This window comes from Prenolepis imparis, unplaced genomic scaffold, assembly GCF_030444845.1.
Source record: "Prenolepis imparis isolate NDT839.2.m4 unplaced genomic scaffold, iyPreImpa1.0 SCAF_13, whole genome shotgun sequence".
NCBI lineage: Eukaryota > Metazoa > Arthropoda > Insecta > Hymenoptera > Formicidae > Prenolepis > Prenolepis imparis.
In genome coordinates this window covers 5,181,799-5,208,663 of record NW_028141171.1, presented here as the reverse complement: position 1 = coordinate 5,208,663, position 26,865 = coordinate 5,181,799, and the positions used below count along the sequence as shown (strand labels likewise).

At 36.5% G+C, this 26,865-nt stretch overlaps 1 protein-coding gene across 2 annotated transcripts in view; it reads left to right on the top strand.

Moving 5' to 3' along the window:
* Sesn (Sestrin) overlaps window positions 1–26,865 on the top strand; it is a 211,286-nt gene that overhangs the window by 178,321 nt on the left and 6,100 nt on the right. For both annotated transcript variants that reach the window (XM_083053222.1, XM_083053223.1), the window contains 5 exons: window positions 17,762–17,932; window positions 24,038–24,220; window positions 24,331–24,571; window positions 25,199–25,464; window positions 26,053–26,427. In XM_083053222.1, coding sequence (XP_082909348.1) covers window positions 17,762–17,932; window positions 24,038–24,220; window positions 24,331–24,571; window positions 25,199–25,464; window positions 26,053–26,427 — 1,236 coding nt within the window. The remainder of the gene's footprint in view (window positions 1–17,761; window positions 17,933–24,037; window positions 24,221–24,330; window positions 24,572–25,198; window positions 25,465–26,052; window positions 26,428–26,865) is intronic.

The following is a 26,865-nucleotide window of genomic DNA, read 5'->3' as shown; positions in this document are numbered from 1 at the left end:
CCTTCCTCCGAGATCGTCCGTCGTGACTCTTTAGTCACGTAGCGATAATAAAAAAAAAAAAAAAAAAAAAAAACTTATTTATGCCACTTTAATTCTCGCTTTATGCTCCCGCGCGTAATTGGTACTTTGCTCCGTATCTTCGATGGAATTATTTTTCTGTACTGATGGTCGGCCATTACCGTCATTAGCGGCCGTCCGATTTCTCGCGAATCAGCTACTATTAACTGCTTTTCATGTCCACTTGGACTTGTGGCATTTCTGTACATGCAATGCTTCTCGAAAAAAAAATATGAACGAGAGTGCATAATTCGCGTGAATTATATTCCCCTTCGCGATTTAAAGGATATTAAAAGCCTTTGTAAAAGACTTCGAACGGAGATGTTATTGGGCAACGTCAATTGATGAAGAAATAAAATTTTATTTCCTCGAAATTTATTTCTCTCGCAAACTCTTTCTTTTTAATATAAAACACGGGCGATAAATAATGCCTGTCGTTTTAATCTTTCTTTTACGTGTATCGATAAAGAAAAAGATATATTACTGAATTTTATTAAAAAATTACTGTCGAATTTAATTTCTAAATTATTTTGCAATTGGTGGAGAGAGGCTATTGTTCCCGATATATATACGATATGTAAATTTGCGTCGATGTAAAATAACGTCATCCGGACAACCGGACATTTTGCATTTTATGCGATTACAATTTAGCCGTAGAGTTAACGTTTTATCGCGCCACTCGTATAACGTCAATCCAGGTTTTTGCTTCGCCTATCGGAGATATTCAACGGCACTTCACGCACGCATATATTTTATTTTCCTCCCCGGATATATATTACGATATAATAATAATAATGCCTGGCATTCGCGTATCGGCGGTCACCTTCGCGCTCGATTTTGCAAATCGCATACAATAACGGAATAAATTTTACGTCGAGCTTCCTCATTTTATTCTGCATTGCATGCTCGATGAAATCGGATGAGTCCCGATCAAGAGATTGAACTATAAAAGTTGAAACATCTTTCCGATTTAATCAAACTTCTTCGCTAACCTTATAGTTCGAACTCACTAATCGAACGATAAAACGCCCTGATCTTTATATAATTTCTTTAATTTTTATATGTAAACTGAATTGATATAAATAAATGTAATATACGGAAAAAATATTAATTATAATATTATAGTATAGTTATATTATGATATTATAATAGGTAATATTTTTTTAAAGCTACAGTTTAATAGGGAATTCCCCGTTGAATTATAGTTAAAAATATTAATTACTATAGAGAGTTAAAATTTAGACATGATAATTAAATTTCAGGCATAACATAGAGGCACTTGAAATTTAACTATGGTACACTGAGAGAATTTTCTCTTAAAATTTACCCTGAAAATCATGGTAATCGTGGGACAATATGGTATAGAAAGAGTTTTATGAGAATTTCTCTGATTAATATTTATCACAATAAAAATAATAATATTGATCGCACAATAAAATATAAAACATATTCGATTAATTTTACTTAACTGCATAGTGAAATTAATCAAACATATTTTATATTTTATTATATTTTACTGTAATAGAGATATTATTTCTATTGTGATAAATATTAATCAGAGAAATTCTCATAAAATTCTTTCCATACCATCTTGTCCCACGATTACCATGATTTTCAGGGTAAATTTTAAGAGAAAATTCTCTCTGTGTAGTTAATATTTTTTTGTAGACAATGATATTTTTTAAGAGAAAGAGAGGGCGATACGAAATATGAGGCGCCACGAATTTATTTAGTGGGTGATTTTTTTTCTACGATGATATTTTTTTTACGCGTTGCGTAAGAGAGGGGAATAACCTTTTTGGCGCCAGCCAGTTCATAGAGCGGTTCGTCGAAAAATTCGGTACCTCGCTATATACGTGTAGGAGTGATATACGCAATACACAATGTAGCACAAGGCCCTTGGGTCAATAATCGACTTTTTTTTTTCTCTCGATCCTGGACATAAATCCTTCTCTTCCGCGCTACTTCTTGGCGTCTCTCGCCGTTTAAAAGTTGCTCCGAGACTCTCCGGAGATTTATTCCGGTAATTATACACTCTTCTCATGATACTCTCTCTCACACTGTGAGATGTTGTAGTAGAGTTCGCTTTCGGCTGTTCGAGATGACGAAAAGATTTTGTCTCCGAAGGCGAGATGAAACTCGATTGATACGAAGAATGTTCATGGGGAGTAGCTTCCAGAGAGAAAACCAAAAACGGAAATTATGGTAATAGGCCCCTCAACCTTTTTATGGACACGAGGCGAGAAAATCGGAGTCAATAACTGTGAAATGTTGCGTGTAGCGACGCGAAGTGCGAGATGATATTTTTGGAATATCCCGAGAGATATTCGGGAAACACATATATATGTATATTGTCGGAGGGATTATCCCGCCGAAAATATTTTTATCTCGCGTCATCCTTGGGACATCGAAGCGATCTTTATAAACGCGATACTGATTTAGCTATATTGTTCGCGAGGGAAAGATTAATATAATGAAACTCGCAATTTTCTTTTATTAAACGTGATTTAAGAAATCGATGGGTAATTTATATAATATAAATTATTTGTATTATTATATAAAATATAAATATAAATTATTTTATATAATATAATAAATTATTTTATATAATATAATAAATTACTTTATATAATATAATAAATTATTTTATATAATATAATAAAATTCGCAAAATTTTTTTCTCTATTAAATGTTTAAGGAAACGATGGGCAATTATTCTATCCTTCGTTTTCTTAAACAACATTTTCGACGGCACGCCGTCGAAATGTACCGTTAAATATTCATCCGCATTGCAGAATTTTTATAAGGTTCTCTCCCGACCTTATTTTTCTCTCGATTTACTCGGCGAAGACTCCTGCCAGGCAACTCGGTGTATAAAGCTTCTATAAAGCGGCATCGCAATTTACTCTATTCGGACGAAGGGGATACTTCTGGCGATCGATAAAATTTTCATTTCATGCGTCCTAAGCGGGGATGTCAGAATCTCTCTCCATCTATCTATCTATTTTTCCGCCTGCGAAACTGGGCACGCATGACCGAACAATCGAATCGACTTTTAAACAGGCACTACCGCCCCTTCTTCCCTCCCTCACCTGTCGTTGCCTGACGCTGTTTGTCGCGTTTCTGTCCTGTCACTTGTCTCGAAACGTTGGAAAAATATACGGTGACATGTATAAGGAAGCATTCCGTCTCTTCAGTCGCGATATTTTACCTGTTAATTTAACGAGAATTCGCGCTTTCGATCTCGGCTATAATCATCGTCACCATTGACAGTCGTTTCTTTATTCTCCGACACCTCTGGCTCGAAACAAGCGACGTCGTTCATTGATCAAAAGTCCACGTGTATGTATTTATCCGTTGTAAATAGCGGTTTAAACGTCTCCGCGTTTGAAACGTGGAGGGAATATGTATGCAGGGTCGCGTTTAAACTCGGTTGCACGTGATAAGGGTCGCGAAAACGCACGTGTGACGATGATAATCGACAGTGTTGGCGGAGAAATTGGGTCAGGTTTTTCCAAATCTCCTCCAAGCTCTCGCGTGTTTGTCGATATACACATATATCGGTGCTTTTGTGGCCGGACGACGGTTTTACGACCGTTTCGTTTTCAACCATCTGGCGAGCAACGAGCGTCGCCGGAGAGGAGAATGTCGGTTCCCTTTCTTTGAGAACCTTTCAGCGAGGAACAACTGAGAGAAACGTTTTTCTCTCGAACAACGAGTCGTTTTCGCTCTTAACGAGGCGAAAAGGCACGCTCGAAAGGCTCGCTTTTTTTACAAAAAAGAAAATAGAGTTCGTTAATCACGATGGCGTGCAATAATTGACGCCGGTGCAATTAAGTCCTTTCACGTATCTGTCATTTGTTAATTTCACGAATTTTGTCTCTTGATTTTAAATAGAAATATTAAGTATCAACGAGCCACCGTTTACGAGAAAAGCACACAGAGAGAATTTTCTCTTAGAGTTTACCCTGAAAATCATGGTAACCATGGGACAATATATGGTATGGAAAGAATTTTATTAAATATTAATAATAATATCTATTACAATAAAATATAAAATATGTTTGATTAATTTTACTATGCAGTTTAGTAAAATTTTTATTGTGATAAATATTAATCAGAAATTCTCATAAAATTCTTTCCATATACCATATTGTCCATATACCATATTGTCCCACGATTACCATGATTTTCAGGGTAAATTCTAAGAGAAAATTATTTCAGTGCATAATAAGACAAGCTTCTTGACAAACAAATATTATATCTAATTTGACGTTGTAAAATTACGCCGATAAAGAGACTGTTTAACGCGAAATCTGCATTTGAAGTCTCTCCCTGTACGAAGGAGACCAAAGGGAACAATATGGAAGGAGGAGAGCCCTAGGGCGTCAGTTCGTCGGCAATTTGCGCGAAATTTCGCGAATAACTCTGGACGTATTGTCTCGGGGAATAACTTCGTTAGCGTGGAAAATGGGAGAGAGGGTGAAAGGGCGAAAGGGCCTTGTGTGACCCTTCCGTCGAAGCGCAGAAACCCCGACGACGGCGAAACGCGAAACGGGTTTTCCCATAACGGACTCCGTTCGGAAACCCCGGCGTCAATTACCGGACAACAAAGCGAAGCGTGGATAAATCGCGAGGCTAATAGCCCCTTTGTTCACCTCGATCTGACACGTCCGCGTTTGCCGCGCGAGAGAGCTCGAGACGATAAAATAAACGCGCCTCTCGCGCACGCGTAACGTTTTATTATCGCGCTTAAACCAAGTTACCTCGGCGCCCATTGAGTCGTAATAGGGCATGTAAGTAGCGCGATCAGTGTAGCTGCGAGGCCGTGGGGGAAACCGCCTTGAAAGAAGAAAACTCGTAAAATTAATTCGGGCAACAACGAAGGGCGATATCTATCGCTATATCTAAACGTCAAAGATGCAAAAATATATAAAAGAATTTTTATAAACATCTTAGGGAGTACTCAGTTATTTAAATATTATTTAAAAAATTGAATTTTCTTTATGAAACTTATACAAGATTTTGATATTTTGATATTTTGATGATTAAAAAAGCGACTCGCTTTTGATCTTAATTCTTCTTCTGTCATTGAAGCCGGATATCCAGAGTAACTTTAAATGTTAAAAATGTGTCGGAACTTTTTTGGCGTGAAATCAGGGTGTTTATTTCCTGGAAAAAATTGGGAAGACCAGGGATTGTCAGGGGTGTTTTTTTTATCTTGAAAAATGCGGATATTTTCACATCTTTGCAATATTAAAATTTTTATTAAAATCTCATGTGTGATTTTTTATTGACGAACTCTTTTCTACTGAAATTTTGTTACTACAAGATCTTGTACAAGTTTCATAAAAAAATTATTCAATTTCTTAATAATATTTAAATAAATTAGTGCTTCCCTTATTTATTCAATAAATAATTAAAGAAATAATTTAATAAATTAATTAAAATAAAATAGTATTCTTAAAGACGTTTATAATAAATTACATTTTATATTTTTATATTATGTTTTATTTTTATTTTATATTTTTATATATATCTTTAGAATTTAGATATGTTGTCCAAATTAATTTTACGATTAATAAATCAATATTAAATGCCAGAAAAATTACACTCTTGATAACTTTCTGCAATCGTATGAATAAGAAACGTAGAAAGCGCATGCAACAAAGAAACTTAGTTTCAAAAAGCTGCAAATTTTCTTATTTTACTTGAAATTTTAAACGATAATAAGATAGGAAATTTCCAGGGAATTTTTTTACAAAATTTGATTAAATATTCTGAAAATACAAAAGGTCTTTATATTCGGAAATCTCCTAAAATATAACGTCGAATATTTTTTATTTTATATATAATTATATTTTATATAAAATAAAAAATATTCAACGCCCAACAGCTGCTATAAAAAAAAAAAATTACTGTGCAATGTGTCAAAAACACAGTTTGTACTCGGATAATGCATTGACAGAAGAGTTATCTTGATGGCGAAAGATTCAGGACTTTCCGCGCAGTAAACCGACGACACTGAAAATTCATAGGTGCAATTCGAACCCTTCTTCTCAGGCCATCAAGATTAACGACTCCGCATATATTCTCTGTCCGTATTTTCGAAATAACTTTATTATTATTTATGCGCACGCGCCGCATAACTATATGATAATAGACGTGGCGTGACTAAATCGATTAGAAAAACATATTGTGACTCGCGCACAATACGTGACAATACGCCCATAAGAGACCGATGGCAACACGTTTGAGCTTTGGCTGTTTTTTTTTATTTGCTTCTTACATGTGCTCGCAACGTCGTCGCACATCTCCCGCATAGATAATCACCATTTGCCACCGATCGTTAAATAATTTCGCAATCCCGGCGCGACACTGAGAAAAAAAGTATTCGCCTGTATTATTACGGGGAGATTATCGGGACTCTCTCCGTTCTCTCTCGGTGTGCGATAATCGAACCGCAATCATGATCAGCCTCCGCCGATGGTCGCGGTTGATCAATGGACCACCACGTGGGGAATACTCGGTGAAATTATGGCAATTGAAGGCAGGCGAGCGAGGCCGCTTTCAAAATTAAATTACTAATGATCGCCCGAGTAACGTGAAACGTCGTTACATCGTGTAATAAATTTGTACCTACACATATATATATATATAAGATATCTCGTAAATTTGCACCCAACTTCTCTAGATTTTTTAAAAATATCGTTAAGAAGCGCACTAATTCAGGAGAAATCGCGTGTTCACGTCATCTTCGCACGTCGTTCGTATAATTAAAACATGAAATTCTTGAGAAATTCTCGCGCACAACCCTTGCCAAGAAAATACTCCCTTCGTCACCTGCGCTTTTAACCCGGATGGATGTAATGTGTGTTGACGACTGTCACGTGTGTTTCTCTTTGCTGCACTTTGCAACCTCGCGTTGCTGCAATCGAAGCGAAATGTTAAGTTCGCGTGGTAAATAACCGCGCTGAAATAAAAAGGCCGCGTAAATATAGCGGGGCGATTGGCAAGGCCTCGTGTTTGTGTACAGATACACACACACACACACACACACACACACACACATATATATATATATACACGCAAACACATAAGCGGTCGCGTCATTTCGCGCGTCTTAAGCGCTCATACAAATGACAAACATACGATCTCCGGGATGCTGCCGGTGGTGTTTATTCGCGATAAATGTCGGTGACGCACGTGGCATTTTTTTTTCTCTTTCTCGGGGCAAATTATTTACTCCGCTCTATCGCGCCCACGCAAAATCTCGCACTGTTATTAGCTCTAGTTCTGTGTTCTCCGATCTTGCTCGTGTTATTACGCGACCGTGACATTCCAAAAAGACAGCCGCCGACTGATTTCGTTTCCGCCAACTCGAGCCATTTAGAAAATTATAGTAAAAAATTAATATAAAAATTATTAAAATATTGGTAATTAATTAAATTAATTAAATAATATTTTTATTATATAAATATGAAGCATTAAAATATAAAAAAATTATAATATATTGATTTTTATATATAATATTATAATATTAAATATAAAAAATAATATATATATTATATATATATAATATTATAGTCAAATTATAATAAAAAATTATAAAATATATGCGCATGCGTGGAACAATATAAGATAGCGATAGAAAATTTTCCGAGCTCGAATTGCCGTTGTTAAAAATTCGCTCGGCTTTAATATCCGTGATTTTATATCGATAAAAGGTCGAAACTTTTTCTCGCAACGTCTCGTTACTATATACACGTGCAACTTTGCGCGATAATTTCGCTCGGGCAAATGTACTCTATGCACTTTTCCATATAAATCATGCACCGTACACACTCGGCGCATAAATTACAATTCTCCGTATTATAAACTTTGCCAATAAGGTCCCAAGGAGCATGTCCCGCTCGACTTGCAACGATATTCCAAGACTCCTCTCTATATCGTGGAATTATAAAGAAGTTCAGACTTTCTCTCTTTTTTTTTCTTTCTCCGCATCGAAACGATGCATTATGCTTCGAAAGATCGTATCGAATCGGATCGGATATTGATCCTCTTTCTCTCTCTTTCTCTCTTGCGGTTCTTATTTGAAATGTATTAGCTTAATCATAAGATACACTGTAATTTCGTAAATCTTGTACCGCAACTTTTTCACAGATGCTAATTTACAACTCAAACGTGGTCTCCATCTTCTCGCGAAAGATTTCTCCTACGTCCTTGAAGATTCTCTTCAATTTTAGGACCAAATTTTTTTTTATTTAAAGATTCATTCACGAGATGCAAACGTGTGAATTTTAACGACCTTCAAATATCTCGGTCATTTATTTTGCCTCAGTTAAATTTGTAAATGCATGGGAGAAAAAAATTCGGAAGCAAGCGTGAAAAATATAAAAGTGCGATTTTCTCGGTTTTATTTTATTAGAGAACCGTAAATGTTTGAGAGCCTTCTTTTCAACGGAACTTCTTCTCTCTCTCTTACGAGAATGTAACGTCGTTTCCGTTGTTGACGAAATTTTCAGCCGGATTTTTTAGCCGCGACACCGACCCACATACCTATATATACATACACATATACATACGTGTGTCCTTAGTGTGTCGCATACATAATTTACGCGGCTTTGTTCCAGTAATTATTGCCGCGACTGACAATGGACAATATAGCGTTTAATGTATCATTACGAAAAGAAATATATTCGTTCATTCGTGCATTGTCGAGAGAGAAAAACGTCGGTTATGAAATATGGATATCGCAATAATGATACAATGAAAGGCGAAGGAGACGTATCGTACTGTCTCATATATATCACCCGTTTATTGCCTATTGACTGTAAAAATGTACGATTCTGGTAGGAATCGGACGTTGATGGTTTCTGGAAGATTTTTCGCCACTTTTCTCTCGACGACGATCTATATAGAGTTTGCATTATCTCCCTGCACGAGAAAAACGTCTTGCTACTTTCTCTGACATCACGTAGCATAATTTTCTGGCTTTTACTCTTCAGTCGTTTTCCGGGGATCATCACGATTCGACCCGGGGGAATGGGCAGTTGAGTCCTCTTTTTTGTTTTTTTTTGTTTTTCTTTAAAAATTGAGCTTCCGGCACTCTTTCATTGTCCTAGTCACGTACGGAGAGATATACGGTCACTCGAAGTAAATGACATTCGATCGCATGGCGCGCGCGCATATTTGGCGAAGGAAAATTCTCGACGTGACGCGAAATCCTAGGAAGCAGCGACGAGAGGGGTGGGTGAGCCAGGGTCGAGGAAACCGGATCTCGCCACCAAGTCTCAGGCGAGTCTCTCGGGCCGATCGCCAGGAGTCTCCGCCAAGAGAAAAAGGGGTTCCTCTCTCGAAGGGAGAAGGTAAAGAGAGAGGGAGACTTGCCAAATCGCGTATACGAGTTAATTGAGTAATATCTAACCACGTCCTGTGACGTAGCTAGCTATTTTCGCGAAGCAAGTCCCGTCCAATCGCGCGACTTATCTTTCATCTCGAGTTGTGATTATTCTCGTTTTTTTTCTTTTTTATAATTAATTAATTAATTAATCTCTCGAGGAGACGACCTCCTTGACCGAAGAAGATGCTAGAAATAACTGCAAGTATCGGACACGTGTATTATATACATATATTAATGAGAAGAGCGAAAAAAAAGAAAGGCATTATATGTATATAATATAGTATGATTAATGAATATAATATGAAAATATAATGCGCAAATACGAAGTAATTATAAGAGACAGATATTAATTAAGAAATATTAGGAAACAAAAAATTCTAAATATAAAATTGACAATACAATGACAATATGTTGACGTACATATAAAATATTACATGTATACATACGTCACATAATAAAAAATTAATAAATTAGACGTAAATAAGATATTAGACGGCAGCTCGAAAAGATGCAAGAGCGGAAGAGGAATTCACAAATTATATATTTAAAAAAATATATATTTTTTAATATATAATAATTTCTATAATTTTAATATATATATTTTGTAGCGGAAAATGCAGAGTTTCTGATACGAATGAATAAAGGGTGTGTGTGTGTGTGTGTGTGAAGTTGGAACCCCTATGTTATGCTATCATAGTTCTGAGTTATTTAAAACTATATATAGGAACAGTTCTTGATAATTTTTAGAAATAGTTCCGGTCATTACGATAACGAAAATCAGTTTCAAAAAATAGGGGTGCCAACTTCACATTTTTTTACACATCGAATTCTAATAGTTTTGAGCAGAGTTTTAAGGTTCTTTTAATTTTAAATAGTTATATAGTTTCTGATTATTTTTTGAAAGAGTTGTGCAATTTTTAGATAAAAAAACGTATACCTTCAATATATATCGAAGATATTTCTAAAATATCAAGTTCTCGTTAAAAACGTTAGAGTTCGTGATTTTCTAAATGTTTCGTAAAAGTGTATTAATTTTAAAAAATCAATCTCTTCGAAACTATAATAGATAGAGCCGTGCAGTTTTCACGTTTTTTCTTGTTTTATCGAGTACGATTCAGAACTTTAACGTTTTTCACGTTTTTTATCTCTATAAAAATTGCAAAATTCTTTCAAAAAATAATCAGGAACTATATAACTATTAAACAATTTAAATTTACTCTCCTCACGGTTGCTCCTTTTGTTGCCCGATGCCTCCCGGGCCTCCTGCTCGTAGAAGTTTCGAAACACTTGCACTCGCGTTATTTTTTTTCGTTCGCAACGTGCGGCGACGCCCGGGTTTTAGCTATCACAATCTTCAACGCGTTTCGGTAAAACGCGAGACTCACAAGAGTTTATTCGCGCGCGAATTATACCGAAGCTCCATTTTCGCGTCGTTTTCTCCAAGACCCACTTTTCGCAGGGGTTTATCGAACGAAGATGATCAAGAGAGCGACTTCGCCGCGACGCACTCAAGTCGCCGAAGGATGCAGCGAGACGAACATTGAGCGCGATTCATCACGATCGACGAAATGAATTTCACGTGTGCGATCGCGATTACGATGTCGGTACGTGCGACGCGATCGGATTTATACGATAATTAACCGCCAAAGACGCTAATTAATACACTCGTCCTTTCGCGGATCGGCAAGAAGCACGCGACGTTGATCCCACGAATAATCGAAGAAGAGCACTGGAGGTGGAGCTAGACTGGCACTGCCAGATTCGGAACGCGCAACGACCAACGACACGTCGCGATAAGTCGGTGGGGCATTGTAGGGCTCGCGACGCAACGCACGTGCGAGGTTCAGCAAATCACGTCGCGACTACATACTTCCACCACTACGACCTGGTTGGGGCATGCAGTCGCGACGTGATTCGCCGAGCTCCCACCTCGCGACCCTTACAGTGCCCCACCACTACGACTTGTCGCGACGCAACGCACGTGCGAGGTTCAGCGAATCACGTCGCGACTACATACTTCCACTACTACGACCTGGTTGGGGCATGCAGTCGCGACGTGATTCGCCGAGCTCCCACGTCGCGACCCGTACAATGCCCCACCACTACGACTTGTCGCGACGTATCGTTGCGCGTTCCAAACCTGGCAGTGCCAGTCTAGCTCCACCTCCAGTGCTCTTCTTCGATTATTCGTGCGATCAACGCGCGCTTCTTGCCGGCTCGCGAAAGGACGAGTGTATTAATTAGCGTCTTTGGCGGTTAATTATCGTATAAATCCGATCGCGTCGCACGTACCGACATCGTAATCGCGCTCAATGTTCGTCTCGCTGCGTCCTTCGGCGACTTGAGTGCGTCGCGGCGAAGTCGCTCTCTTGATCATCTTCGTTCGATAAGCCCCTGCGAAAAGTGGGTCTTGGAAAAAGCGGCGACGCGAAAATGGAGCTTCGGTTTTATTCGCGCGCGAATAAGCTCTCGCGAGTCTCACGTTTTACCGAAACGCGTCGAAGCTTGTGATAGCTGAAACCCGGGCGTCGCCGCGGGTCGCGAACGAAAAAAGGTAACGCGAGTGCAAGTGTTTCGAAACTTTTACGAGGAGGAGGCCCGTGGATGCATCGAGCAACAAAGGAGCAATCGTGAGGTGAGTAAATTTAAATTGTTTAATAGTTTTATAGTTTTATAGTTCCTGATTATTTTTTGAAAGAGTTTTGCAGTTTTTATAGAGATAAAAAAACATACTTTCAATATTGAAGATACGTTTTTTTATCTAAAAATTGCAGAACTCTTTCAAAAAATAATCAAGAACTATATAACTATTTGAAAGAACTTTAAAACTCTGCTCAAAACTATTGGAACTCGATGTGTAAAAGAATGTGAAGTTGGCACCCCTATTTTTTTAAACTGATTTTCATTAGCGTAATGACCGGAACTATTTCTAAAAATTATCAAGAACTCTTCCTATGGTTCCAGGTAAATAACTCAGAACTCTTAACAGAACTATGATAGCATAACATAAGGGTGCCAACTTCACACACCCATGAATAAAATAGGAAAATTATATATATACATATATATATATATATATATATATATATATAGTGTTGAAAATGGAGGATTGGAATAGAAAATGCATGAATTAATGCAGTCGATGTATTATCTATCAGATATCTAGCAGATATCTATGTCGACTATTTTCTAGACAAAGCGTTATAATTTCGACGAGATCTCAATTTCCGGTGCTCTAGATACACATAGAGGCGGAAGAGAGAATCTTGCATTGAATCGTCGCGTTTCCATGATCGCAAATAAGCATAGAGAGATCATTTCTACCAGTTTGTAGCTTCGAAAATTGAACTCGGCAAAATTATACCCGGGTTTCAATCGCAAGCTACCTTGGATCCGTGATGTCAGCGGAGAAAATTACGAGGAAATACATATATGAGTTATAGATAGATGGAGAGAGAATTTCTCTCTGTGCAAAGCTTATGTCCACACAAATAACTTCATCAATGGAATTGTTCCGGTTAGGTCGGAATAAAACGGTAATTTCGCAGAGTCCCTGAAAGCAACGCCTGCGCGATGAATAGCTGATAGCTAATTTAACCGGGTGGAAAAAAATATACGCCGCGAAAAAATAGACTTGATGTTGAAAACAACTTAACAACTTGTCTCTCCGGCGTCACATGTCCCAGTGTTTAACGGTTAATGACTGTCGATTGTCGATGTGTGTATGTATATATATCGCAATACAGATTGTGTACGCGTATAGATTATTTTTTTTTATGTTCGACAATACGTAACGCAGAAAAATACCTGGCACTCGAGAGAACGAACCGGGTCATCAAGCAGATGTTTACGTAGTAAAATGACGAGTGTGTATACGTGTGTTAGATAATGGTCGGTATATTAATATTAATATCAGTTCGCGTGCGTTTTCTTGCGATGATGGCATACAGTAAAACATTTACGGAGTCGGAGCCAATAAAATGATGTGTGACGGTCAGTCAGTAAAGATACATTTCCCGATAAACCTTGGAAACGACTGAAGGAGATGATTCACACGTTCGGCGTTAATTTTTAAAAACCGAATATATATTTCTCTCGGAGAATCTTTTTCTCTCTTTTGGAGGAGCGCGTTCTCGTCAAGGCCTGCCGAAAAGTATCGAGCAAATTGTTTCGAGTACTCGGGACTACTCTCGCAATTTCCGGCCGTCACGTTGGTTAACTGACACTGAGTAATCTGTTATTTCCGCCGACGCGTTGATCCCGAACTTCTCTCGGTAAACGCAAACGTCGCTTAATAATAAACGAGCCGATTCCTTAACGAGACACACACAGCTCTCGATTATTAAATTCACTTTTGTATACATGACAGCGCAAGTCCACGTGTTCGACCTGCTCGATAAATTGGCGGAAATGTAACGTGGGGGTGTGAAACGTAAGTTTGCGGGGTCGTAAATGAAAACTAGCTTGAATTTAGAACAAAGCTTGCGAATATCAAAGAAAATACGAAGAAAATTTGGCGAAATTCGCTAACAATGCGAGACCCTCTCAGCTTCCTGCAGCACGCAAAAGGAATCTCAATCAAGCGCGCCTGCATTGATTTACATGAATTTACATGAATGCAGTGTTGTATAAGTCTCGACTAATTAAATGCCTGGAATACAATTTTCGCAACAAAAAGAAAAAAAAAATCTCGATACTTATTTTTATAAAGATTGATAATTATTTTTACAACACATGAGGAGAGAAAGAGGGGGCCCTATATACCCCATAGGATATATATTATAGGTATATACTCTCTTTCCTTCCTTTATTTATAAACTTTTACATCGATCTCGATGTCTGGTGAGAATTGCAGCTGAATCTGACGCTCGGATAAGATTTTTTTTTCTCGTAATCGAACGTGCAATAATAATAATGATAATAAATGATCGAAAGCGCGCGTGTTCGAGTTCCTCGATTAATCATTCCGCGGTGTTGATTTTAGCTCCGTAAGCGCGTTCATTTAATTCCGTTTTTTGTTTCGCTTGTTTGCATCGAGTTTCGGGGAAATCGAGATCGCATGAGGAGCGAATGCAAATGTAATTAATAACGTTCAGCGTAATCTCAGCTGGTTTCCTTTTTCTTCTTCAATCGTAATCCGATTAGTAAGAATGATAACGGATTCGAAGCCGAAACGCGTAGTTTCGACGTGACGTTTCTCATCGTCACGTAAAATCGTGTCCCGCTATTTTATTATCGCACTTAGTGTTCACGATAGTTGTTCTATGACGATTATAATGGATGACACGGCGTTTCCCGTTTGCATATATCCGGTGAACATCGTATGACATTTCCTTCAACCGAAAGCGTGAAAGCTTTCTGTCTTCGACGTCTGTGTATTATAAGAGAAATAAAACCCTAAAATGTTATGCATTAGCATGCCTAATAATTTAATTTATTTATTATATATAATTATATAATTATATATAATTTTATTTATTATACATATATATATCTATATTCATATATTCTATATATTTTATACATATGTATATAATATATATGTTTGCACATAGGTTAGCGACCTATTACAAGGTCGACCGCATCATTGCGGGACAAATCATGCCTGCATTTGTGTACACTTGTATCATATAGCTATTTACTTTCAGTTCGTTCGTCGACAGTCGCATAAATTACACTTTAAATGCTTATTGGCTCGGTCAGTATTTTATTTATCACTTGGCTTCGCGGGCGTGACGTTCGCAAATGCCATAGCAGGATGTGAAAATCGATAAGATAATTTCCTAGATATATTTTTTTAATTGCTAATAAACATCGATAATGCGTAGGTAACATATATATTAACAATGTGTTAACAATTGTTTTAATGACTAAGCAGCCGATATATGAAAATGATGACTTGCGAAATAATACTCGTCGTCGATTGTCAAGATATTGCGAGAGATATTGATCAGAATTATCATCTATTTGCGCTCTTTTTTAAAAAAAAGAAACAAACATATTCTCTTTTACCCTACTTGTATAGATATCATTGAAACTTAATTTGCAAATATTGAGCAATTTTTATATGTCGAAAATCATATTTAAATTTAAACAGGCTAGTAAAAGAGCCTGATTGTCATAATTTTAAGGAAGATTTAAATTTTCCTTTGAACTGATTAGTTCTATACAGGACACAAATATTTTTTGATATGATAGAGAAAGAAATTAAATAAATCTCAATTTGAGATTTTAATTTTTAACAAACATTTTTATTAAAAATAAAAATCTCGAATATTTTAATTACAAATAATTGAATTGAGATTTATTGAATTTAGTTTTATATGTTTATTTAATTTATTTTTAATAAAAATCTCGAATTGAGATTTATTTAATTTCTTGGAATCGTACCAGAGAAAATTCGTGCTTTGTGCAACATGCAACTAATAATGTCAAGGAAAATTAATTACCAGGAAAGTAAATAAATCTCAATTTGAGATTTATTTTATTTCTTGTTATTGTACCAAATAAAATTTGTATCCTGTGTATAATTAATAAATTTCAAGGAAAATTAATTATCGGGAAATTAAATAAATTTGGTACAACACTAATAAACGAAATAAATCTCTTTTATTTTTATTTTTAATACAAATCTCGAATTGAAATTTATTTAATTTTCTGTTACCAAGAAAATTTATGTCCTGTTCTCCATAAAGAAGCGTAGGAGAGAAAATATTTTATATATCGAGTCGCCGAGGTTTTCGTAGCACATTCGTATTCTTTCTGCGTGTATAGAAGAAAAAAAAAAAGAAACTAATGAGCGTTCACACGTGAAGGAGCTTTCGCACGCATGCGGAAGAGAGATGTATCGTAGGAACGATTAGTAGGAGGCGAATGTCTAAATAAACCTCTGACCTCGCGGAGAAACAAATGATTTTTCGAGCCGATCGATTTGCACGAGAGCGATTCGCCGATTTCGTAATGCGAGCACGCGCATGATGAACGATCGTGTTTACTCGTCGTACATTTCTCGTCCTCTGATACCTACGTATGAGGCGATCCTAAAATGCGATTGCGTCAGCGTTCATCGATCACCGGGAATGGCTCTTCCGACCGGCGAAAGCTTTTGGCTAATAAGTTTGACAGTAGGCGGAATATTTATAACGGATGAGTTGATTTCAATATATTGGTAATACAAGAAACTGGCAAACAGGAACTATAAATATTAATAAGCCGGTAAATCGCATTATTGAGCGGCGAGAAACGTGACTCGGTGGGAAAAGTCACGTTTGTTCATTCTCCACGACAATGGGATTATTTTCTGTATTATGACATTAGGAAGTGTAAACATTTACATTCAATTTGCACGTCAATAGATCTCGATATATCCAAATCCTCTTTGATGACAGATCTTTTCTTTTTTCTTCAAATAATATTTTTCTGCAATAATCTTGTACATGTTCTGATGTCTATCGATCGTAAGCTGTAACGAACATCAAATACATCCTAATGTAATTTGTCTATTGCGCGCGAAGCTATAATGTATACTGATATCTACTTTAGTTGCGGCCTTATCTCTCGCGACATACGCACAAAGGCATGAGGTGATATATTAATCAGTTGTAGTCAAGACGAACTGTCGAATGATGCAACGCAAACACCTGATTGCGCGGATTGCTTTCGGATGACCCGGATATTCCGCTCCTCCATATTCGAGCACGTGTTGCAAACGCGATTATGTAATTGATATCGCGATCAACGCATATCAATGTGTCCTCCTGCTCCTCCCCCTTTCGCTCTTGTCATGACGATACAAGCTCTGTAAAGTGATGATAAGGTAGTGGAATCAATTCGCGTCATTGTGTATGCAGATACATAGATGAAAAAAAATATGCTGACTTTCTAATGTTCAAAATTTATCGCGAGACAGCGGGAACGACTAACGGGTTTTAGACACAACTACAAGTAATGTGACCGGATTGACTAATTATCCGAATAGATTCTAATGCGGGGATGACATACCTTTCTACTCGAAAAAATAATTTTTTTCTAACTCGTTTTGAGACGAAGCGTATAAGTAATGTTGAAGATAATTTCCATAATCCGTTGTAATGATTGAATTTTTAATTAAATTCCATTATATATCTCTTGTCGCGCGCACTCTCTATCTCTCGACATTAATTATGTCTGAAGTATTATCAGATTCAAGTATTTTGTGTTGCGGGATATATACGTATATGTTGTGCGAAGCATTTTTAATCTTAATATACGTGACACGTGTACGCTTTCATTTATGTGCAACGTGCTTTGATTGTGTTACAGACGCATGTGCTGTTGATGGATGCCTTCGTACAGAACAACAGGCTGGATCATGTCTCGAGGGTAATGTCATCGCATCCATCGTACCTGGAACATTTCCTGCGGACTCAGCATTTCATCCTTCGGGGTGACGGACCACTTCCTTACGACTACCGACATCTCATCGCCATTATGGTGAGTCCTCGTTCTGATCTCATATATGGAAACTTTCATAAGTTCTCTGCATCGAGAAGCACATTTCAAGAGAGAGAATCTTTCTATTTTCGCGCTTATTAATTAATTTCATTATTTAAATATGTTTCTAAAAATTATATTTATAAAAATAAAATATAAATTTATAAATATAAATATATAATATATTTATAATTTAAATATAGATTTATAAAAATATTTCTCATCTTTTTTTTTGAAAAAAATATATAAATCAATTATATATAAATTATTAAATATATATATTGTATAGTTATATATATTTTTAAATATAAAAATAAATATATATTCATAAAAATATTTTTCGTTCTTTCTTGAAGTGTGCTTTCTTTCGCGAGATCCTCAATAAGTTCAAACGCAACTTATCAGGCGTGCGAGAAGAAGAATCATAGCTTCTCGCGAGAGACTGAACTTTACTTTCGTTCGCCGCCATCTTCGTCTTTTCTCTAAAGAGTTCCCCGGTCACCCTCGAGCGGCAGCGGGTCAACAGGTCGAGGGTTATCAATGTCCGAGTAAATGCAACGTGCGTGCGTTTCGTAACGTCACGCACGTTTTCGTATAGAAAAGACTCTGCGAAGATGTGAAAAATAACAGACTGTGACTGTTCCTTTGTGATCTTTACCACTCGGCGATCCATGTGCGCTCGTTCGTTAGTTATTCTTGCATCAAAACACGCCGTTTTTGTTATATACAATTATATAACTACGACAGATATACGCGCGAATAAAAAAATATGACGCGTGTAGGAATCATCTTGAAAACAACGTTCTCTTTTTCTTCATAAAATCGTGTTATTGTAAGACGGAATTTTATAGAAGTGCTTTGATAAAATTTTATTTTGTTTTTCAATTATTGACAGTTTTTTGTTCTTATCGACGACTTGAATCGTAAAATGGAAATGGAGTTGAATTCCGATATAATATATAAGTGTTTTATAGAATATAAATAATACATAGGTGAATGTATCTAATCGTTCAATCGAAAAACCTGCTCGTAAGGATCAGACCACCCTATATTTTTCAGTAATAAATGAATCATTTATCGTTTAACACTCGGAATATACAGATTTGTGCGAGAAACAGGTTTATCAGATAACACACACACACACACACACAAAGAGATAAAATAGATTTGGCAGCTTTACTTTGTATAGAAAGGAACCACACAAATTCGTGATGTGTTTGCTTAGGAATAAAATTGTAATATATCTTCTTTTGAAATACTGCAAAGTTTCGATATTTTTATTTGTCTTTTAAAACGTGGGATAATTTATAAAATTTCAAGAGTCTTTATACATATAGGCAAATATTTCAGCATCTTTTCTGCGATATTCGAAAGAACAAATTTACCACGCAATTATTTGAAACGAATCAATTTGATTTCCTGTTTTCTTTTTGTCTTTTTTTTTTTCTTGCAAAATTCAGACTACTTGTCAAAAAACTCGTTCGCCGATTAAGATTTCGTTTCACTTCTAGAGGTAAACTTATAATTAATTAATAATTATGCATTGGCTAATCTAAAAGTTTATTAATTATAATTAAAGTCTAATCTGTTGAATGTATTTTGCGGATGTGTATAAAATGAAAACATGACAATATAGGTATGAAACCGATGAGATATATGTTAGAGACACTCGATATAAGCGCGAAAACAGGTATGCAGATTCTATAAACTGGTTTTGGTCTAAATTAACGAGTTAACGGCAGCTGGACGAGCATTCACCGACTTTGTTTATTGCAAAATCTTGAGCAAACTGCACAGACTATCTCTTCAGGATGTATTATAATATTGAGGTCGCAGCTTCCGTCTTTGACGCAGTTGTAATTGGAAGTCGTTGTGAGCCATTTGATGATATATGTCGAATAATTTTTTCATATACAAGAATTTCGAAAGATTTTCTTCATGACGACTATATACTCCAAACTTGAATCGAGAAGAAAACTTTTGTATTATTTATGTTATTTAAACATAATATATGAATCCCTGCGCGCGATTTAATGTCGCAAAAATTCAAACATGTTTCGAGTTTGTTCCAATTTAAATTTGATTGTCGCGTTTCTCGGTCTTCGAATTATCTCGATCTGATAATAATTCGGCAGACATACTGGCAAACTTGGTGATATAAACGAAATATCATCGCGGCGCGCAAACGATCGCTCGAGAAAGACTTTATCTCGCGGCGGGTTGGGACGGGGACGAGGATAAATTGTTGGTTGGTACACGTGGAATGGAGCGCGATAAAGTGATAAGGTATTTGAAAAACAGCTTTTCTCCCGGTAAACATTTTGCGCGGTTTGCGTGAACTCTCTTCTTCTTCTTCTTCTTCGGAATTCGACTCGCGTGAAAATGACAGAGTTGTTGGAAAAGTCAATTGCATCGCATTGCGCAAAGATTTGTTGCAAGTTGCAACGAGCTCAAAAATAGCTGCATAAAATATAAATCTCAAGGCTCATTTGAACATAAAAATAAAAATAATATACCTATGTATATATATATTTCTTTATTTATTTATTCTAATGCTTTTAGAAAGTTATACTTTATTAACTTTTGCGTAGATGAGATATTAGATATCTCATATACAGAATATCCAGATATTCTCGTAAATTTTTTTTCTCGAATAATTACGAAAAAGTAAAAAAAAAGATACGCAAATATTTGTTCAAAATATCTTTGAATTTCATTTTTTTTTAGATATGAGTAGATATCTATATTTATATCTGGAAATATTTATAACTATATCTAAAAAAAAATGATATATGTATATATATAGAGACAAATTCCATATTTTCTTTTATATATAGATAAATATTCTACATTTATTCTTTACAAACGAAATAAAACTGTCGCAGTTTTGTGATATTTAAAAAAAATGTACGTTCAAATTTTATTTTTATAAGCATCAATATTTTTATATATATTGCGAATTTGTGTGATTCTTGCACAAAATAAATACAACACTATTGTGTGTGTGTAAATGGAAGAAAACATAATATCAGACCGACTTTGAAAGATAAATGTCATTTAATTGTCGCCAATCGCTCTGTCTCAAATTATATATCCGCCAACTAATGCAGAATATAAATTTCTTGCGATTATTATTGTTTGTTATCGGCGATTATAATAGACTTAACAATTGTCAATTTCAACTCGATCTCTTTTGAAAATAATGTGCCTAACATGAGAAAATGGAGAATGTGGAATATTGCGAATTATGACGAAACGTCACGGCGAATTTATTGTTATTAGCCGCTCGTAATTTTGCAGCCTCATAATTTTGCGATGGGGTTATCAGAGAGTAGCTAAAGGTACATTCTTTCGCGATTTGGAAAAGGAAAACAGGATGTGACTTTTCCCGATTACATTCGTGGCTATTGGGAATAATATCAGAGTATCGAATATATCTGAATTATATATCGGATGTACATATGTCGAGATGTACTTTAAATGCGATGTGGACGTACTCGCGTTTTTCTCGCCATTATCAATCACGTGCATATTGTTTTCTCGCGATAATGAATTATTATTTTCAGTACTTTATTATCTTTCCAACTGCCGCGCGCGATAATCCACGACGGTGCAAAAATAAAAAAAATCGATATCGCCATAAAATGTGTAAAGTCTTGCCGAACATTTTACGGCAATTAATATTCATTAATCTCTGATATAATTGCGTGAAACGATGCTTCCGCAAACTTTCATAATTGACGAATTTTTTGATAATCGGATCTCTGGATGCTGATTGATTACGTGATAAAATTGATGCTGATAATATTCATTCTTTTCTTGTTTTTCTCTTTCAATCTCGATGCGCTCGAATAATTTTCGTATTTCTTTCTATAGAGATACCGAATAAATTGGCCCTTTCCTCTTCTTCTCTTTCATCGATTAAACTAATAAAAGCGATAAATTATTAATAGAACACGTCACATATTCTCTCTATTAGAATTTACTCGTGTCTTTCGAGAAAATCTATTAGATTTTTTAAGTATTTGCGGATTTCTTTCTTATCGCTTATCGCGACTCTCGAATCGATTGATTTCCAGAGATGCCTTATGGCAAACAGGTGTCTTGTTTGCCTATTTTATCGTGTTCTATTATGCACACACTCTCTCTTTCTTTTTCTATCTTCCTTAATTTTTATTCTGCCTTTTTTATTCACGTTCGCTCTTTACCGTCATATCGATACCCTGTCCTGTCACGATGACCCATCGATTCTGGATCCTGGATCACGCTGCATCTATCGCTTATGCATCCCCTTCCCCTCCTCCTTCCTCTTCTATACCTTGAATACCCAAGGGCTTTGCAAAGTTACTTACGCAAAAATAAATAGATGACGAATTTGCGTCAGGTAATTTATTCTGCAGTCGCGTCTACGATAAAATCCATATTATAAATTTTCAAAAAGACAGGTCTTTTTTTTTATTACATTAGCAAAAACCTATTAGCAATATTTAGGTCCTAAATTTTCTATTGTTCGAGAATTTATTTTCGATACAGTCGCGTATAGACGTTTTTATGACACACGCAACGTGATATTACAATATCGGGGGTTATCTCATAAATAAAGCTCTGAATTTCTTCTTGATATTATTTTTGAAATGTATATCTTATTCGACTAATCTTTTTATTTGGTCAAGACTTTTCATTGTCGTCAATTACGAAGGCCGATAACACGACGGTTCGATAATAATTCGTTTTCGCTCATCGTTAGATTGTTTGTTCATCGACAGCGAAAGAGAGAGAGATTAAGCACAGTGTACTCGAATGCGTGATATCTGCTGGATTCGCCGACACGTGGTGAAAATATGATAACGTGATAACGCGCGCGATATTGTCGGTCGCGACCTCGCGCAATTTCGCGCCGCGATGCATCATCACGTCGTCGTCAATTCGCAGCCTCCCGCCGTGTCGAAATTTCGCGTTGTGTCGAAATTGAAAAACGCACGCAGGGGATGCTGCGTCGAGTTAGAAGCCTCCCTCCTTCCCAAAAATCGAGCCAATAACTCTGACGTTCATCGTCCTCCGAAAATTTGTGGAACGGGAAACCTATCGCGCGCGTATCGCGCGTGCATATACATATAATATATGTATGTATATATATGCACGCACATATGTATATATATGGGAGATACACGTGCAAATCGACGGCAATAATACACGGCACCCGGGCATTCAATACTCGAATAGAAATTCCTCGCGGGGCGAAATTGCTTTCGGTCGATTTGCGAGAGCTCGCTCGTTTTATTCGCGCTTATTTCCCTATGGATAGTATCTTATCGACGAGCATCATCTGCCCAAGCCAATTCCGCAGGCATATATATGTATATATATAATATATATCTGCTTATTGTGATGCGCAGCTTGAGGCGATAATCGAGATTACGAGGCCTGTATCGTCGAAGCTAAACTGGCCGTAAATTAAATGATTTGCGCACGTAGCGCAATGTGCATTTTAATTAGGCCGTGATCATATTATATATCGTTACTCGACATTACTTGGCATCTGGAAAAATGAAACGTTTCTATTACGCGCGTACTTCATTTATATTTAAATTGTGTTCCACCTAAGAGATCAATTAGCAAACGCGGGGAAAAAAATATTAGTTACCGTAGTTAAATTTTAGGTGGCTCTATATTACACTTGAAATTTAATTACCATATCTACATTTTAGATTTAAATGATTTATATTTTCATTTATTTTATTTAACGGAGAATTCCCTATTAAACTATAGTTTATAAATGTTAGATAATTATTATGACCATAATAATATATTATACTAAATAATTATTACCGTAGATAAAATTTAGACATAGTAACTAAATTTCAGGGGTAATATAGCGATACCTAAAATTTTTAGCTATGCTAATTAATTTATTTTTCTGTAGAATATTCAAAATTGCGGCTTCTTTTCGATTTGATGTTGTACGATAGGTTTGTGTAAGGGAGAGATTACATTATGCGATAGAAACGCTTTGTAAAAGTGGCTCCGAGTGATAAATCACGAGTAAATCGACAGATAAGTTGATGAGAAAACAGGTTTGAAGATCTATCTATCGTGTAATTTCAGGCCGCGGGTAGGCACCAATGTAGCTACCTTATAAACCTGCAGAAGGGAGAGTTCCTTCTTCAGGGCGGTGACCCCTCGTGGCTCCAAGGCCTGAGATCGATTCCGGGGAAGCTGCAAGATCTCTATGAGATCAACAAGATCCTAGCTCATAGACCGTGGCTCCTGAACAAATCGCACATAGAGGTAAGCGGTGATGTATTAAAAAAAAATCTATTTTATTCCCAAATCCTTCGTTAAATAAAGTCGTTGAATCGTGCTTGAGAATCTATTTGTTGCAATTTTGTGCTTTGCAGAAATTGACTAAGGGCGACGATAATTGGTCCTTAGCCGAGGTCGTCCAAGCGATAGTTCTATTAGCTCACTTCCATTCGTTGTCGTCTTTCGCATTTTCCTGCGGGATTAACGAGGAATTGGATAACGTAACTGGCCATCATTACAAGGAGAACATAAAGGACAAAAGTAATAGCGTACCACCAGCCAAAGATAAGTTATCCAGCAGTCCCAAGAAAATTCCCAACGGCGACGGCAAGAACGGTACGTTGCACTTTTTATCTTACTATAAATAATATCGATCATATACATATATATAACGAGACAATTGAATCAATTCGAAATTATAAATTAATTAATATTTTTGACAGTTATCAGCTGATTTCTGTCAAAAAATATTAATCGCAGATAAGACACAACATATTATTATTACAACATATTACTATTTTAATTTTTTAAACATATTATTTTAAAATTTAATTAGCAAATTAACGCTTTATTAATTTTTTTTGACAGAAATCAGCTGATTAAAGCGTTTTAATTTGTTAATTAAATTTTAAAATAATGATATGTTACAAAAATTAAAATAATAATATGTTATAGTACTTTAAACTCGATTAATATTTTTTGACAGTTATCAGCTGATTTCTGTCAAAAAATATTAATCGAGTTTAAACAAACTTTATATAATTTTTTTAAAAATATCATTCTTTTTAATATAAAATTGAAGAATGACGCGCGCGTTTGTGTTGTTCTAGTAGAAGAAAATAGAATTTATACGATGATATACAAGGTCACTTAGACCCGAGTAAAGAAAAATTGGTTGGCAGCACATTAAATCTCCTCATAAAAAAATACACATGTAATATTGAGTTTTGTTTGATTTGACAGAAAATATGCCGTCACCGCCGTCGTCGCCAAGCATAGTCGGCGAGCAGGAGGTCGGCGTGGAGACCCTGATGGAACGTATGAAACGCCTGTCGGAAAAGTCCGAGTCTTATCAGATCACGCAAGAGGAGCTCTCCAAGAGATTCGAGACCGTCGAGACGCAGTCAGCTGAGCTGGCGGCGGCGCCGCAGAGGAGTAGCTCGGTTCTCGACTCGGATATCGGTCTATTCATCGAAGATCCCACCTTCATCTATCAGGATTTTGCTAAGGTGAGGAGAGAGAGGTTTACCTAGTCGCCTTAGCTACCGAAAATAATCGTCAACCCGGTGAATCATCCCCACCCGTAGTAGACTCTCTCGCATTACGTGTCCCTTAATTGGACTCCTTCATCCATTTATGCGTGTATAACGTGTCACTATCATTATTCCAAACCCTCGTGTTATTCATTCGACGATGATTCCGCGCGTTGTTTTGGCATGCCTAGCAAGTAGCGCGTAATCGATTAGAGCCGAAAGGATTATTCCCAAGGTAGCGTGTGGCTCATCCATGAATATTTAAAGTCGGCCGAGCTTGCTTCGCGTAACTGCCATGAATATTTACCGCGCGACAACAACGTTGTGTATCAACTCGACTCGAGGTAGGAGCCATGCGAAGGCGGGGTAGAGCCCGACGATTACGCCACGCGTTGATTATGCGCAAGTTATTAAAAAAAGAAGAACAAAAAAGGTTGCTTCGCCGGATAATCCTAGTTATATATTTAGTTTACTGCTTCTTTTTTGGCATAATTTTTCATATCTCGCGACCTTTCGACGGTACAATGTTTCTCTCTCTCTTATTCTTTTATTCTCTTCTTCTAGCGCGGTCAGCTGAGCGATATACCGACCTTTCGCGTCCAGGACTACTCGTGGGACGATCACGGTTATTCCCTGGTGAATCGGCTCTACAACGACGTCGGTAATCTTCTGGACGATAAATTCAAGACCGCGTACAACTTGACGTACTATACTATGGGCACGCACAGTAAGGTCGACACGTCGCGCTTCAGACGGGCGATCTGGAATTACATACAGTGCATGTTCGGCATCAGGCACGACGATTACGATTACAATGAGGTGAATCAATTGCTCGAGCGTAGCCTCAAAACTTTCATCAAGAGTGCCGTTTGCTATCCGGAACGTGTCACCAAGAAAGATTACGATCGCGTCATGAGGGAGTTCAAGCACAGCGAAAAGGTAAGCGTCGATGTCTCGAATTAAGATATTTAGCAAAATTTATCTTTTGAGAATTTCTTTCAAGTTTTAATTACATGTTCCTCGAAGAGATATCAAAATCTGAATCTTAAAGCTGAGATATTATATTTATGGTAATATAAATAGCATCAACGGCTATCAAATCAATGTTAATGTCTTGTTTAGTCATTTAAACTTTTTCTCTCAGGTTACCTAACTTTTGAATGACTTTGTCACCGAACAACTACAATACTTTAACTTGCGCGTGCTTGATTAAAATAATTTATTTAAAGAATAAAAAAAAAGAAGTTTGTACAATATCCGTCGTTTTGAAACTGAGCGATGATCTTATCAAAGTATATGCAATTTCGCTGATAAAACGCTCGCGATAAAGTTGCGTCTGTCACTTTAAATGTCAGATTTTGTGGAAATTTAAATGAA